General features: G+C 41.7%; 1 protein-coding gene across 2 annotated transcripts in view; it reads left to right on the top strand.

Annotated features, from left to right (window-relative positions):
* The window catches only part of LOC138952795 (protein phosphatase 1 regulatory subunit 27-like), an 80,793-nt gene extending 69,835 nt beyond the window's left edge, over positions 1 to 10,958 (top strand). For both annotated transcript variants that reach the window (XM_070324537.1, XM_070324536.1), the window contains exons 3-4: positions 7,028 to 7,178; positions 8,020 to 10,958. In XM_070324537.1, the coding sequence (XP_070180638.1) occupies positions 7,028 to 7,178; positions 8,020 to 8,305 (437 nt within the window). In that variant the 3' untranslated portion in view covers positions 8,306 to 10,958. The remainder of the gene's footprint in view (positions 1 to 7,027; positions 7,179 to 8,019) is intronic.
* The last annotated feature ends 4,046 nt before the right edge of the window (positions 10,959 to 15,004 follow it).

Here is a 15,004-nt window from a genome sequence, read left to right on the forward strand (position 1 = left end):
CTTGGCTACTTTCTTGCAAATATGTTGTATTTGTGCCTGCCACTTGAATTCACAATCAAGAATTACCCCTAAAACGCGATGCTGTTGAACTTGTTGGTTTAAACAATGTTTTATTAAATCAAACATGATACAAAAATACAACGATAAACAATAGGGACACGAACTCAAGCAAACGCTTATATTACGCGCCCTACGTAGTAGGAAAATAACGCAAATATGATGTCGGACAAGCAATACTTATCAATTGTTGAACTATCTACAAGAAGAGCATAGTTAAAGTAAATCAGAAAGAATAAGAAAAAGCTAGCAGGAGGAAGAGGGGGGAGGGTGGAGGAGGGAGGAGAAAACGGTAGGTACATATAAAAGATGAAGTTGGCAGCGCATATAAATAAGAATATACATAGTACATTACAAACCATAGTCTTGTGGCAAGTAAGCAGTAGCTCGCTAAATATACATTTGAACAATGCATATAAAATAAGGTTTGTTGGCTTGAATATGGTTACTGAGTCAAATCAACAGAAACGACCAGATTCATGGATAAACGATTGGACACTTTCAAAAACAAGCTTGTTAGTGCAAAGAGAAAGGTTTTCGCTACCATTTAACAATATTTCAACATGTCTGTAATTAACAGGAAGTGCGTTTATTGTAGACAGGCGAGCATCTACGTACAAAGGACAATGTGTCAAATAATGGTCAGCTGTTTCGTTCGGGTAGCCGCAAGCGCACTGTGGGTTTCCCTGTAGGTGGCGTTTACACATGTCAGAATTCAAATTACTCATGTTTAGGCGCATTCTGCAGTGGTGAATCTCTTCCAGTCTTTTACCACAGTAATAATAGGCAGGTACGTTATAATCAGGAGTAGATAAATAGCGTTTGAAATCGCTGATTGAGTTAGTTGTTTTGATGTTGTCTGGCAAGGTGTTCCACAGGACAGTAGTAGATGGTATAAAAGATCGACGGTATAATTCAGTTTTGCACATGGGGACTCTTCTTTCTAATGGTCTTCAGTGATGGTAGGGGTTAACATCAGAAGTTAAAGGTGGCAAGAGATCTGATAAGTAATGAGGGCATTTGCCATATACCATCTTGTAATATAAAATCAGTTTGTGTCTGCTCCGTCTTTCTTTTAGGTTACAAAATCCGCTTTCTTTATACAGTTTATCGTGGCTTGTGCCGCGCACACCACCGATTATAGTCCGAATGGCTTCCAAATGTAGTTTTTCGAGTGCAGTTGACCAGTACTCTGTGCAGTTGTCCCATATGATGTCTGCATAGTCAAAATGTGGAAGAACAAAAGATTTATACATAGTTTCCAGACTTTTACGATTTAATCTATATTTATAATATCTTAAACAATTAATTAATAAGGTGACCTTTTTTATGATGCTTCTCACTTGGAAGTCCCACTTACAATCATTCTGCAAGATTACGCCAAGGTGTTTATGTTGGTTCACGTTTTCCAAAACAATATTATTAAAAATGATTGGTTCGGTTGGTATATTATCACGTTTTATGTCTAACAGTTCCGTTTTTGCTTCGTTAAATTTAACTTTCCACTGTTTTGCCCAGGTATTAATTTTATATAGGTCTGCATTCAAAATCTGTGCTCGTCTAGTTGGATCTTCTAAGGACATAGACATGCTCGTGTCATCAGCAAACAACTTTATAACAGATTCAGTATCATTCACAATGTTGTTAATATATATCAGGAATAGCAAGGGGCCTAGAACAGAACCTTGTGGAACACCTGCCGGGATACATTTGAATGCAGACTTAGCACCCTTAATAACAACCGCCTGGTGGCGATTTGTTAAATAATCGTGAAACCATTTCAACAATTGTCCTCTGATTCCTACTAGTTCCAGTTTATATAATAACCCTTTGTGCCAGACTTTTTCAAATGCCTTTGACACATCACAAAAAACAGCTTGAGTGGTAATTCCCATATCGTAATTTAAACAGAACTCGTCATAAATAGAAGCCAGTTGACAACTGGTAGAGTCACCAGGAATAAATCCTGACTGTGCCGGTGTTAATATATCATTTCGCTGTAAAAAGGTGTAAACATGGCTGTGGACACAGCGCTCCATTACCTTCCCAACACAACTTAATAATGAAATTGGTCGATAATTGTTACAGCAATCTGCTGGGCCGGCTTTGTAAATAGGAGTGACATGAGCCGTCTTCCACAAACTAGGATATATACCTTCTCTAAGGCTTCTATTAAACAAATATGTCAGGGGTTCTGCTATGGCGTCAACAGCAGCAACTAGAAGTCTGTTGTGAATGAGATCCGGACCAGTGGCTTTACCTTTATCAAGGGCTTTAATAACCTCTTTAACCTCGTCGACTGTAAGATAAATCTCATTAAGTTCGCTGTCGAAAAAATCAGCTTGAGGCAAATTGTCGTCTGGCGTGTTAAGAACGGAATTTTGTATGAAAAAATTGTTCAGAACGTTAGCTTTTTCCTGGTTTGACTGGTAAATCTTGCCTTCAAAATTAATCGGAGGAATTTCATCAACACCAAGTCCTTTCTTGTCCATAAATGACTTTACCAACTGCCACCACTTTTTAGTACCAAAGGAACCTTGGTCGGAAATGCGTTCGTCTAACTCTATATAAAATTGCTGGACTCTGTCTCGCTTAGCTGCTGTAACACGATTACGCGTCTGACGATAACTCAGCCAATCTTCTAAAGAGTTACTCGTTTTTGCTCTCAGGTGAGTTTGATCTCTCTCGTCGATTAACTTTAAAATTTCTGGGGTAATCCAGAGTGCGTCTTTAGGGCGTACAACAACTTCTTTAACAGGCATGAACTGCTTTGCAACATTCATAAAAGTTCTACTAAAAACATCAATGCTATCATTAAACATTTCATTCGTCACCATACCTGTCCAATCAACTTGTGAAAGAGCGTTACAAAACCCTTCTATATTCAATTTATCGTAATTGAAAATAGTTCGTTTAAAGGAGTTACTTACATTTACAGTACTTTTTAATATCGCCCGTGGTACGCTGTGATCGCTGCAAACTGGTGGCAAAACATCTACAGATTTAATTATTTGTGGCGTTTGTGTAATTATAAGGTCTATGCAGGTACTGCTTGTTTCAGTTATACGTGTCGGAACATTGACAAGTTGACAGAGTTGATATGAATGCAACATATTGAAAAAATTGTGAGAAGGAGAACTTAAAAAATCAACGTTAAAATCACCACAGATCACAAACTTCAACACTTGACTATTTACTTTTCTTAAACTTTCGTCTACTAATTCCCAATATTGAACATATCCATTTGGTGGACGGTAAAATGAACCTATCAAAATACTTTCTTTATTCAGTTTTATCTCGACCCACACGGCTTCTAGGCCGACGACGTTAAACTCAGGACGGGGTTTATAATACAAATAATTTTTTACATAGATTGCTACTCCGCCATAAGGATGGTCTGGACGGTCAAGTCGAACAGGGGGACTGAAATTTGGAATCAGTAATGAGGAGTTATCATCAGAAGGCGCTAGCCATGTCTCCGAAAGTGTTAAGACAAGCCGTTGAACTTCGGGTTGCAATAAATTAATTTTATTCCTAAGGCTTCTGACATTGATGTGTACGACACTGATTTCATGCTCGTGTTCAGGACCTGGGTTCTTTTCTACATCACCTGATAAATACAACTTCGACTGTGCAAACGGGGTTACAGAAGGACTTGACTGCGGGTCATTAAAATCAACGTTATTTGTTTTTGGCAACTTGGTGTTGGTTAATAAAGCCGACCAGTTTTTAAAGCTGAAGGTAACACAACAAAAAACGAACAATGATAATGTTGAACTTGTTAAATTGATTGCGTACCAATAGTAAGATTTAGTTTGAGTGGAGAAATCTGATGTTTTTGTCTGGTTGCAATTACCATACTTTTAGTTTTTATTGGATGGACAAGCATAGCATTAGCACTACACCAGTTATTTACATCGTTTAAAGCTGTTTGAAGGGAGGACTCTATTACTGTAACAGACTTTCCAGAGAGAGAGAGAGAGAGAGAGAGAGAGAGAGAGAGAGAGAGAGAGAGAGAGAGAGAGAGAGAGAGATATTACACACCGGTACGACCGAACTAAGGTAACGTTAAATTACTGTTGTGCAGCGGGTTGAAAGAATACCCTATACCTCGGAGATATACCTTCACTCGGTCTCAACGACGTCACGTGACATGTTATATGGTGGAAGAGAATGCTGTCGCTTATTTTCCACCCTCAGTTCGGTAAGACTGAAACGATGCTCAGTCACGGAAAGAACTATCCAAACTTGCAAGCGCAGCCGCGGTTGTCCTGTAAGTTCCCGATCCATGTTAAACCCTCATCCTCACTAAGGAAAATAAGCGACAGCATTCTCTTCCACCATATAACATGTCACGTGACGTCGTTGAGACCGAGTGAAGGTATATCTCCGAGGTATAGGGTATTCTTTCAACCCGCTGCACAACAGTAATTTAACGTTACCTTAGTTCGGTCGTACCGGTGTGCAATGGGTGGAGGAGGGAGGGAGGGAGGGAGGGAGGGAGGGAGGGAGGGAGGGAGAGAGAGAGAGAGAGAGAGAGAGAGAGAGAGAGCGAGAGAGAGAGAGAAAGACGGACGGAGAGAGAGTGACAAACCGCTGAGAGACGGACAGAGACCGGTAGAGTATCAGAGAGAGAGAGGGAGAGATAAAAACACGGACACAGACAGAGAAAGAGAGATCATCTATAAAGCCTATTATATGTTTAGCCTTTCACAGCTGTAAGCCTGTATACATCTGGGCGAGGAGGAGAGAGACAGAGAAAGGCTTGCCTCCATATAGATCTTGATTGAGGCACTGAAAAGCCTTGGCACAATGTAGCCTATGTGTGCTTCCTGTTGCCTGGTGACAGCTATTAAGCGATAAGTAGCTACCGTGATCAAAGCCCAGGGTTCGTGCGGTTCACTGCTGAGGCTGTTGGAAGTATGGGCCACCTGTTGATGTTCGTGCCGATCAGGTTGTTATTGGGTCTCTACATTTTCCAGGATCAAGGACTACTATACTAACTTAGTAGTAGTCCTTGTCCAGGATATATATAATCGTTCTCCACCCACATTCTCATAATCTCTTCAGTCCCGCTCTCCTGACCCAGCGCCTATGCGCTCCGCCAGCCCTGGGTGTCCAGAAGAAGAGAAGACTGAATAATTCAGTGACAATCCTTGCCATGCTCAGCAACACCAGGCAACACTGAGGCTATGTAAAGGTCGAGCCCGACTTTGCCGCGAAGACTTCGCTAATACTTTTTACCGAAAATTCAGTGCCATCGCTTCGTGAAGTGGACTTCGCGTGGTCGATTTCGCCAAATTAATATCAAGGCTGATATTCATTGGGCGACGTGGACTTGGCGTGGCAAAGTCGTACTTCACGAAGCTCGCTGAACGAAGCTTTGACACTGAATTTTCGGTAAAGAGTCTTCGCGAAGTCAACTTCGTGCTCAATGAAGGAAGACCTTACAAAAGATGTGCCCAGATACAATGTTAACAGTTGTATAATTAGCTTCGGCTTCATATGAAGCACACTCGAACGAACCATGGTATCTAAGTGACTTAATAAAAGTGAAGTGAATCATATCCGATTGATATCCCATATCTCTTTTAAGGTTTAAATAAAACAGTGCTCAAAGCGATTCCCAACGGGAGATGTGAACATAGTAGCTTTGGAATTACTTGCAGTGGATAAAACCTGCGATAAACAAAACAACAATCATGGTTTGTATCTTGTAGGTGCTCCGAAACACGTATTAATGCCTTCGCTACGTTGGTTCTGCTGCGCATACCAGACTAGCGGACGTGTAACCAACGATGGCGACTTCAAAAGAAACGCTACAAGAAGTTCGCAACAACTTGACGAATCTATTGGAATGTTTGTCATTCCATTCTTACTATTCTAGCCAGTGATACCTCGCAGCTATCTTGTCCGTGTATAACCACAACTAAATGATATCGCTGTGCGTGTGTACAAAGGCGTATCCACTGTAGAGACTTTCTCTCGTAAGTCACAGTAGGAGGGATAGATACTTTGCTATTTGAAACCATGCTTGACACCCTAGGTGTGGTTTCGGGAGAAGTCGGGGACAAGGATGAGGTTTGGTGTGTGTGTGTGTGTGAAGGGGAGTGGGAAGGGGGGGGGGGGGGGGGGGCATGTGACATGAACTGAGACGGGAAAGGGAGAAACATGGGGGAGGGTGGGATGAGGATCTTTGCTGGGGGAGGGGGGGGGGCGGTATTCTGACATGACCAAAGAGGTTGGAAGATGGGGAAGGAAGGGTGAGGGAGGAGGGGGAAGGAATATGAAAGGGAGAGAGGGATAAGGGACTGGAGGGGGGGGGGGAGGGGTTCCATGAGAATGGAGTTAGAAGACTGGAGAAGGAGGAAGAGGGCAGGTGACAAGATAAACAGGAAAGGGGGAGTAGGGGGTAGGGTGGGGATGGGATCGGATAGAGGGGGGAGGAGGGAGCATTTGACGAGAAGAAGGAAGAGACTGTCACCTAACTGGGGAGGTGTCATCAGGAATGTATAGGTTAAGCTTAAAAAAACACCTTCCCTTGTCATTTTATTGCTTTTTTGGTGTAGCTCTTTATTCCTGCTGTCACGTTAAAGAAAGCACAAGATGATGCTATTAGTCTGCGTCTGGGTCTGCCTGTGGCAGCAATTTCAAACTTAATATACTAATATTAGCAATCCGAAATACCTTGAAAAGTGTTACCAATTCTTCAAAAAGGCAACACACATTTCCCAGACAACAAATATGAAGGGATGAGACAGCATTCTAGGAAAATGGCAGGTGTGGGTGGGTGGGGGAGGGGTATCTTACTATCTTCATGTGCACAAAATTTGCATTTGCCTTCCCCCATGTCCTTCATGTCTGCCTGCCCCCCCCCTCTCTCTCTCTCTCTCTCTCTCTCTCTCTCTCTCTCTCTCTGTTTTGATCAGCTTTATCATCATCATTACCACCATTCCTGTGTGTTTGTCAGGGTTGACGCCGCTGCATCAAGCGGTGCTGGAGGGCAACATCAACGCCGTCTTGCTGTTGTGTTCTCACGGCGCTGACGTCAACAGGCCCGACTCCGACACCTGGACCCCTCTCCATGCCGCCTGCGCTGAAGGTCACGCTGACATTGTCAGGTAGGTCAAGGTCAAGTTTTGAGGTCACGTTTGTTTACTTGTTTGATTTGTTTGATTCTTTGTTTGTAGGTCAAGGTCAACGTTAGAGGTCATCCTGATTTATAAAAGGAAAGTTCCAGTTGATCTGCAGGCCAAGGTCAATTCTATAAAGAGGTTACTTTGACACCGCCAATGGAGTCTATTGTTACGTTGATGGATCGAGCTAGCTCAAGTTTAGAGGTCACATTGTCTTCATTCCTAATTTGGAGAACAATTATGTTATGGTGATGTGTTATAGTTAGCGTGACCTTCTGAACAACGAGCCATATAAACCATCGTGGTGCCAAAAGAAAAATGTCCATGTTTGTGTAAAATGAAAATGGACATTACAGTTTTCTTATCTTATCTTATCTTATCTTATCGTAGGTCGTGCTTCCACTGCCGTACCGATTTTGCGCGATGGTAAACCATACACTTTCGTGATGCATGCACAGAACCCCTCTAACTTGCATACTCTGTCTTTCGGGCTGTTATTGCACCAGGTGGCAAAGAAAGAAAACAAAAATGTAATAAAAATAAAAACTAACTGATCTGTCATTCAAGCTCTTATTGCACATTAAGGCGACAAAGAGAACTGTGTAAACTATAGGATAACGCTCTCATGTGAAGGCTGGGCCCAGGCGAAGCATGACATCTTTCTTTACACCGGTGCTTAGAACTGGACCCACAGAATACGCGCTATATATTGATTGATTGATCTTGTTGCACGATGGGCAGAGAATCTTTGTAACTTGTATGATTAAACGTCTTCGAACTTATGGTGGGAAGAAAACTCTCGGTAATCCCTCCGATCTTGTTTCAGGTTGTTGCTTCACAAGGGGGCGAAGAAGGAGGTGAAGACAGTGGAGGGGGAGCGACCCCTGGACCTCATCGACGCGGCTGACCTGCAGACTATCGGCGCCATGTTGGAGAGTGACGCGTCACGCGCAGCAAGGATGGCGGAGGAGTCGACGTCATTTAGCCCTGAGGAAGACTCTAAGAAAAACTCCAAGGGCAAGGACGAGAAGGGAGGCAAGGGGAAGAAACCCAAGAAAAAGCCAAAAAAGAAAGCCGATTCAGACAGCAGCAGTAGTAGTGACAGCGAATAGCGGAATGTTGTGTCAGTGAATTCAGAGAAGTTTCGCAGTAGCGCAGGGAAATGAAGTGAGGTGTTGAGAGAAGGAGTAGAGGATGACATTTTCTGATTGTGTGGTTTGAGAAGAGACAGCCTGGTCAGGTTTGCTGGAGGTCGGAACTAAACGGAGAATAAGCCACTGGCAGTGTTGAAGTTTTAGATGATGATGCAAAGTCCACTTAAATGCAGCTTTGCAGACGTTCACGAGGAACCGGAACCATCTTGGTTGGTATGTCACTTCTTTCGTCTTGCATTTGGTATTACTAACGCACGGGGAGTTGTGCGTGTGTTGCTACGCTGTGCATGTTGTGTGGAATACGGCTCTGGGTGTGTGGCGTTGCCATGGTGCCTAAAGATGGCTGTGTGATATTACCAAGACATAATTTGCGAGAACTTCGTTTTTTTGTCTGTCAGTCTGTCAGTGGTTGACCAGAGCTACCACGCTACACACAGAATTGCAGTTCAGAAAACCACGTCATCTTCTGGTGAGAACAACTCGACGAATTCGGATGGTGCTCTACGAAGTACGGTTCGACAGGTTTGTAGGCACAGAAAGAGGCGTACAAGAACGAAACGCAGGACAACTATAGTGGTAAATGATTGTGCTGATGAACATGAACGCTGACCTGATCTGACTTATCAAAGACAAAGTGACCTGTGACTTGCTTCCTACAGCTGTGAAACTTTGGTGTAAGACGGTGCTACATAACTTGCACAATTTGTGCATGTGCAGGCAGCTGCATCAAGTGCTCGTGTTACACACCATGCCAAGAACACTGCTTGGCTTGGGCCTTAGCCTAGTCATGAAGCTGAGCACATGGCGCACGCTTTGTTGCATGTGCTTAAGGCCAAAAAAAAAATAGGTGTGGTTAAGGTAACATAGCCACAAAAAAAATAAGGTAGGAAGGTAGGCAATCACTTTTTCTTTTTTTAACTTTTTTTTCTAATGTGTACAAATTAAACCTACTTGACAGGGAAATAAGTGTGCGACTCGAGCGCTTTCGCTTTCATTGCGTTTTCTGCACTCGTTTTTTTGTTTGTTTTTTTGTTTGTTTTTTTGACAATTGTAAAAAAAAAGTTATAGGGTCGGCCCCTAAAAATAGGGTAGGTCGGGTTATCGTAACCACACCTATTTTTTTTTTTAGGCCTAAGCCAAGACAATAAAACTGGGCACATGGTACATTTTGTGTCTACACATTAAGCCTAGTCATAAAACTGGGCACACCGTATATCTGTTGTTTTGCATCCTAAGCCTAGTCAAAGAGACGGGGCTTACAGCTCAAACTTACAGGAAAAGAGAGAGAAAACAGGGCACTTGTTACATGCAGAAATGACTTTTGTTGTGCTCTAGGTTATTTTAGGCAGTGTGGAATAGTCGATTTGCAATGTCAGTAAAACGATGTGTGTGTGTGTTTGGAGCGAGACAGAGGAGAAAGAGAGGGGAGGAGGAAGAGAGAGAGAGAGAGAGAGAGAGAGAGAGAGAGAGAGAGAGAGAGAGAGAGAGAGAGAGAGAGAGAGAGAGAGAGAGAGAGAGAGAGAGAGAGTGTGTGTGTGTGCGCGTATGTGGGCGCTATGTGCTTTTGGTCACATCGGCTTCCTTCTTCTTCTTCTTCTCCTTCTTCCGCGTTCGACATCCAACAGCGTGCTTTGAGTGTAAGTGTTTTCTGACAAAGAAGTAATTAAAACCACAGTGTCTTCAGTCAAATGCAGCCTGCTGTATTCTTTCAAGAAGCATCGTGAAATCCATCCAACGTGAAATGAGAAGAACTGAAGAGTTCACGAGTCCCTTAGCACTCGAATTAATATAGCTCCTATAGTTAGAAATGTTGTGTCCAATCTGCCTGCAGTCATTGTTTGTAGTTTTCATATAAGACACCATAAAAATAACGTCATTTCAATATTTACGATTTCGTGCAGCATTGAGTCAACTCAATAAAATACAAATTAGTTTTCACTACTTGTACAGTGCTGCAATGCCTTTGCAGAACAGCGATGCTTCATCTTTTTCAGATAACACTTCCGTTTAGCTGAATCAGTTATTTACCAGCGTCTTTTTTTGAAAGTCATCTCTTCGTCACAAATTATTAAAACAGAATATTAAAGTGCCTTTGATGCATAAAAAACCCCACATTTTTTTTTATGAAATAGAGTGCTTGTCCTTGAATGTTTTGCAAATGACACCGTTGAAATCTTAATGGACCAACCGAAATGTACTGTTTGCAGACCAAAATCTCTTGATAGTTCTTCAATAGTTTCTCCTTTGCTTTGTCTATTTAAATAGTTGCAGACTCTGTTTGTCTTATCATTTATTAATGTCATGTTCTTTCAGAATTATGAATATGTGTTTTAATGTTTGATCACAGTACAGTTAGTCAGGCTCCGTTTGTTAGTGATGGAATTGTTGTTTTGTGTAATTACAAAATATAACTGACTGCTCAAGTTGTACAGGAGTGTTTGATGCAAGCGGTACCGGTCTCGGATTTCTGATATTAGTGTTACGTTATTCATTTTGTGTATGGAGCATAGTCAATTGGTTATCCTCGGTGTTCTCCATAATAATCATAATCTGCATAATCATTTGTGTTTCTATGTAGACTAGACTCGTGAATAAATCGTTTTGCTTTGGATCCGTATGTGTCAGTGTGTGTGCGTGCATGTGTGCTTTTGTTTGTGTGTCCGTCTTGTCTGTCTGTGTGTTCATTTTGATTTTAGCGATGATGTCGATGTGAAGTGATGTTGCTCAAATGTTAGCATGACCGGTTGACCAAGGTCCAGGTCATGTATCGATCCTAGCGTCTCAGTCAAACCTGCTTGATCGTTTTAATCGTAAACCTCAGGTGACAACTCCTTTATTGAAACAAATACTCTGAAGACATACAAAAAACAACTCGATCATAACAGTGTATCAGTCAAAACAGTCTCCAAGTCATACTCCCCCCCCCCCCCCCCCCCCCCCCCCCCCCCCCCCCCCCAATAGCCATATCACCGTGACGTCACGTGCCACGTCATACCCTTTATTCGCCTGACCTTGTCCCTCGCTGTGTCAGTCTGTTCAGAAAATGAATATTCACGGCGAGGTCACAGATTGACACGAGGGCGACGTGTTCCATGTCAGGAGTGGTTAGTGTCGTCATCCGTCATATCAACATCAATTTTCTGACAGCCTACCGTCACTGACTCATTTCAAGGTGCCTTTATCGTGTTTATTGCGACTGGTTGGTGACCGTCAGGTATGGTGGGATGCTAGCACCGAAAGTGTTAATATCAAAGAGTACATTGATATTGGTCATTGTCACATAACTTGGAATAAAACCAATGTATTTTAATCATTGTTATCCCGTCGCGATATAACCTTGAATGGTTGAAAACGACGTTAAACACCAAATAAAGAAAGAAAGAATCATTGTTATGGCAATAAACATTGCGGCGTTAGTATGCTGTCAAAGGGCGAACTTGAATGAAAAAGCATGCAAGATCACAAGCAAGGTTAGCACGAACAAGACATCTTAGTCAGTAATGCGGCAATTCGACACTCTCAACTGTTAGGCCTTGCGAGATGTCCTACTTGATTACAAATTTGTTTTGGGCTCACCTCCGACATAGGAAAACATCATCAGTAATAACACCTTCATCTAAGTTGACTGGTTCGTTTTTAAAAAAAGCGTCCTGGGTATGCCCCCCCCCCCCCCCCCCCCAACCCCCTCACTGCACTCCTGATCCTCTTGTTCCTGTTCACTTCCCACCCCATCATCTTTCACCTTTCTAGGAAGGACTTCCGTTTTCAAACCGTGTTATGTGTGACCGTGACTGACCCTTTGTATTTGCATGTCAAAATGTCTAAGATGATTTGAAGCCCCCGAAAACGCGAGTGTTTATGTTGAGATGTGTACAGTGATCCAATTCTCACAAAATGTTCGACCAATAACTCGTTTGTGTACAGTACAGTACATATGAATAGTCCTATAGTAGCGAGTTTGTGTCTGCGCATAATGAAAGGCATACCTGGACCATTTTTGATTTGTTGTGGACTGGTTTGATCTACAGATGTTCCTTGCATGGAATTGAGTGTGTACTCTGTGTGTGGTCTTTTGTAATAAAGAAAAGTAAGTGAAAAAAGATGTTTACTTCAATGGGAGGGTGTGTGCAAGTGAATTAGTGCGTGAGAGAGAGATCGAGAGAGCAAGAGAGAGATATTGTGTTTGTGCGCGTGTGGGTGCGGGTCTGTTTAGCTGTCTCTGTGCTAGTTCGTTTGCGTGTACTTGTGCGTGTATATATACAGTATGTTTCAAAAGAAACATGTACGTATGTACGTGCGTGCGTTCGTGTGTGAAAGAGGATGAGAGGGTGTACGTCCCCTCACACCAATTACAAATTCCTTTCAAGCACATACGTAATCGTCTTTCTACACACACTAGAATGACATTTAGAGATGTTCTACCACCACTGTACCTTAGCCCCGTTAACCAGCGGTATCAGGAGATTGCCATGGTCTCACGATCCTGGTGCCGGTGGAGTCTTAAAATGGAGGTTAAGTTGTAGACATCAACAGAAAACTGAAACTACATGCAGATGCAGCCCGTTTGTGCAGTACAATGGTAACCCTCAGAGAAGACAAAACCTTGTTATGAAAAATAATTCCTGTTAACCTATTATCTTGTCCAAAACGTACCTGCCAAAACAGTGACTTGCAATTTAGGGACAATTTTGGCTGGTCCCAATTAAGGGTGTCTTTTCATCACAGGTTCACTTGTATATGAACATTTGTTTGGTAAGTCACACACACACACACACACACACACACACACAGAAGTCGACTCTACCAGAAAGCAGGAATGTGTTTATTGTAATAAGAGACATCAAACACTCCAAATAGAAGCAGTAGAAAAATAGAAAGAACACCGAAGACACAAAATCGTAACAGTTGGTTTGGTCCTGTACATTTTACACTGAAAGACAGCCACACCCTCAGTCATGAGTTAAATTAGACAATATTTAATAGTATATATACCCTCCACACAGAGAATGTGATTAGTACATGATAGAACGCACATGCAAGAAATGCAGAAGATTGTATGTATTATCATTATAATCATACTTTATAGAATCAATGAGACACCTGCAGGAAATGCAGAAGAATTCATATTTTATCGTTATAATATTTGTTTAATCAACATATCACAAACATAATTACAATGAGTCGTATTACATGAGAACAAGATGCAAACAGTAAAAGCAATAGCAGCAGGCATTGTTGAAGAAGATGCCATAGTGGAAGTGGAAGTGATTAGTGATAGCAACATTAATCAGCAGAATATGTGTAAGCTTCAGTAACAGAACTGAAATTACAGGGTGACCCAAAAAAAAGAGTACCCAAACAAAACGTCATAAATTGAACAAAAATAAAGCAATCTTCATAAAATTTATTTACACACACAAGTAGCCTCTGCATGATTTCAACAAAAAATGTTAGCGTTCTAGCTTGTCTTTCAGGAAAGTTATGCTCATTCTACAGAACATGCTCCAAATGGCCTCCCCCGGATTTAAATCCCCCAGATTTCTATCTTTGGGGGTTCCTGAAAGACAACGTCTACAGGAACAACCCACAGACAATCGCAGAACTCAAGTGAGCCATCACAACAACCATTCGCGGAATCTCGCAACAGGAGTGTGTGCGGGTGATTGATAACTTTGCGCGGCGAGTTCAAGTTTGCCTGAATCGGCGCGGAGGCCATTTGGAGCATGTTCTGTAGAATGAGCATAACTTTCCTGAAAGACAAGCTCGAACGCTAAAATTTTCTGTGCAAATCATGCAGAGGCTACTTGTGTGTGTAAATTAATATTATGAAGATTGCTTTATTTTTGTTCAATTTATGACGTTTTGTTTGGGTACTCTTTATTTGGGGTCACCCTGTACTATCACTAAATTATCATTCATACCTTGCAGAGAGGTGTTCTAAGGGCATTAGTATGTTCACCTTTATTCTTTATTCCTTATGTTAACCCTCCTTAAATCTTATTCCTTGTTTTTCAAATTCTCGCTTTCCAGCCCCGTAAATAGAAAGCAATATTAACCTGCCATTTGATATTTGAAATGTCTTCCTGAAATAAACCCTAATGATATAAACAGCTAAGAGCGTGATCACAAAAGAAAATCCACATGGACAGGACAGGGTATTTCCATTCAAAAAAATCTAGCAGAAAATCTTCCACATCTGGGATTTAGCTTTCACTGATACATGGTCTTTCTTTCTTTATTTGGTGTTTAACGTCGTTTTCAACCACGAAGGTTATATCGCGACGGGGAAAGGGGGGGAGATGGGATAGAGCCACTTGTTAATTGTTTCTTGTTCACAAAAGCACTAATCAAAAAATTGCTCCAGGGGCTTGCAACGTAGTATGATACATGGTAATTGGCAATAAGCTCCAAACACCAACATGTTATCCAATGTTCGTAGGTTCAGCATTCCATGTCCCAAACACTTTTAAAACTAAACTTTTAACTTGTTAAAGATTGTATTCAAGTTTGAAGTTTAAGTAAATCAACTTTTTAAACTGCTAAAGTTTTTAAATACTTACGCTTTTAACAATTCTGCAGTTTTTAAACTGCTAAACAGTTAAATTATTAAACTGCTGAATACATGCTACAAATGCAAGACCAATAAGTATATGTTTG

Source organism: Littorina saxatilis, linkage group LG17, assembly GCF_037325665.1.
Source record: "Littorina saxatilis isolate snail1 linkage group LG17, US_GU_Lsax_2.0, whole genome shotgun sequence".
Classification (NCBI taxonomy): domain Eukaryota; kingdom Metazoa; phylum Mollusca; class Gastropoda; order Littorinimorpha; family Littorinidae; genus Littorina; species Littorina saxatilis.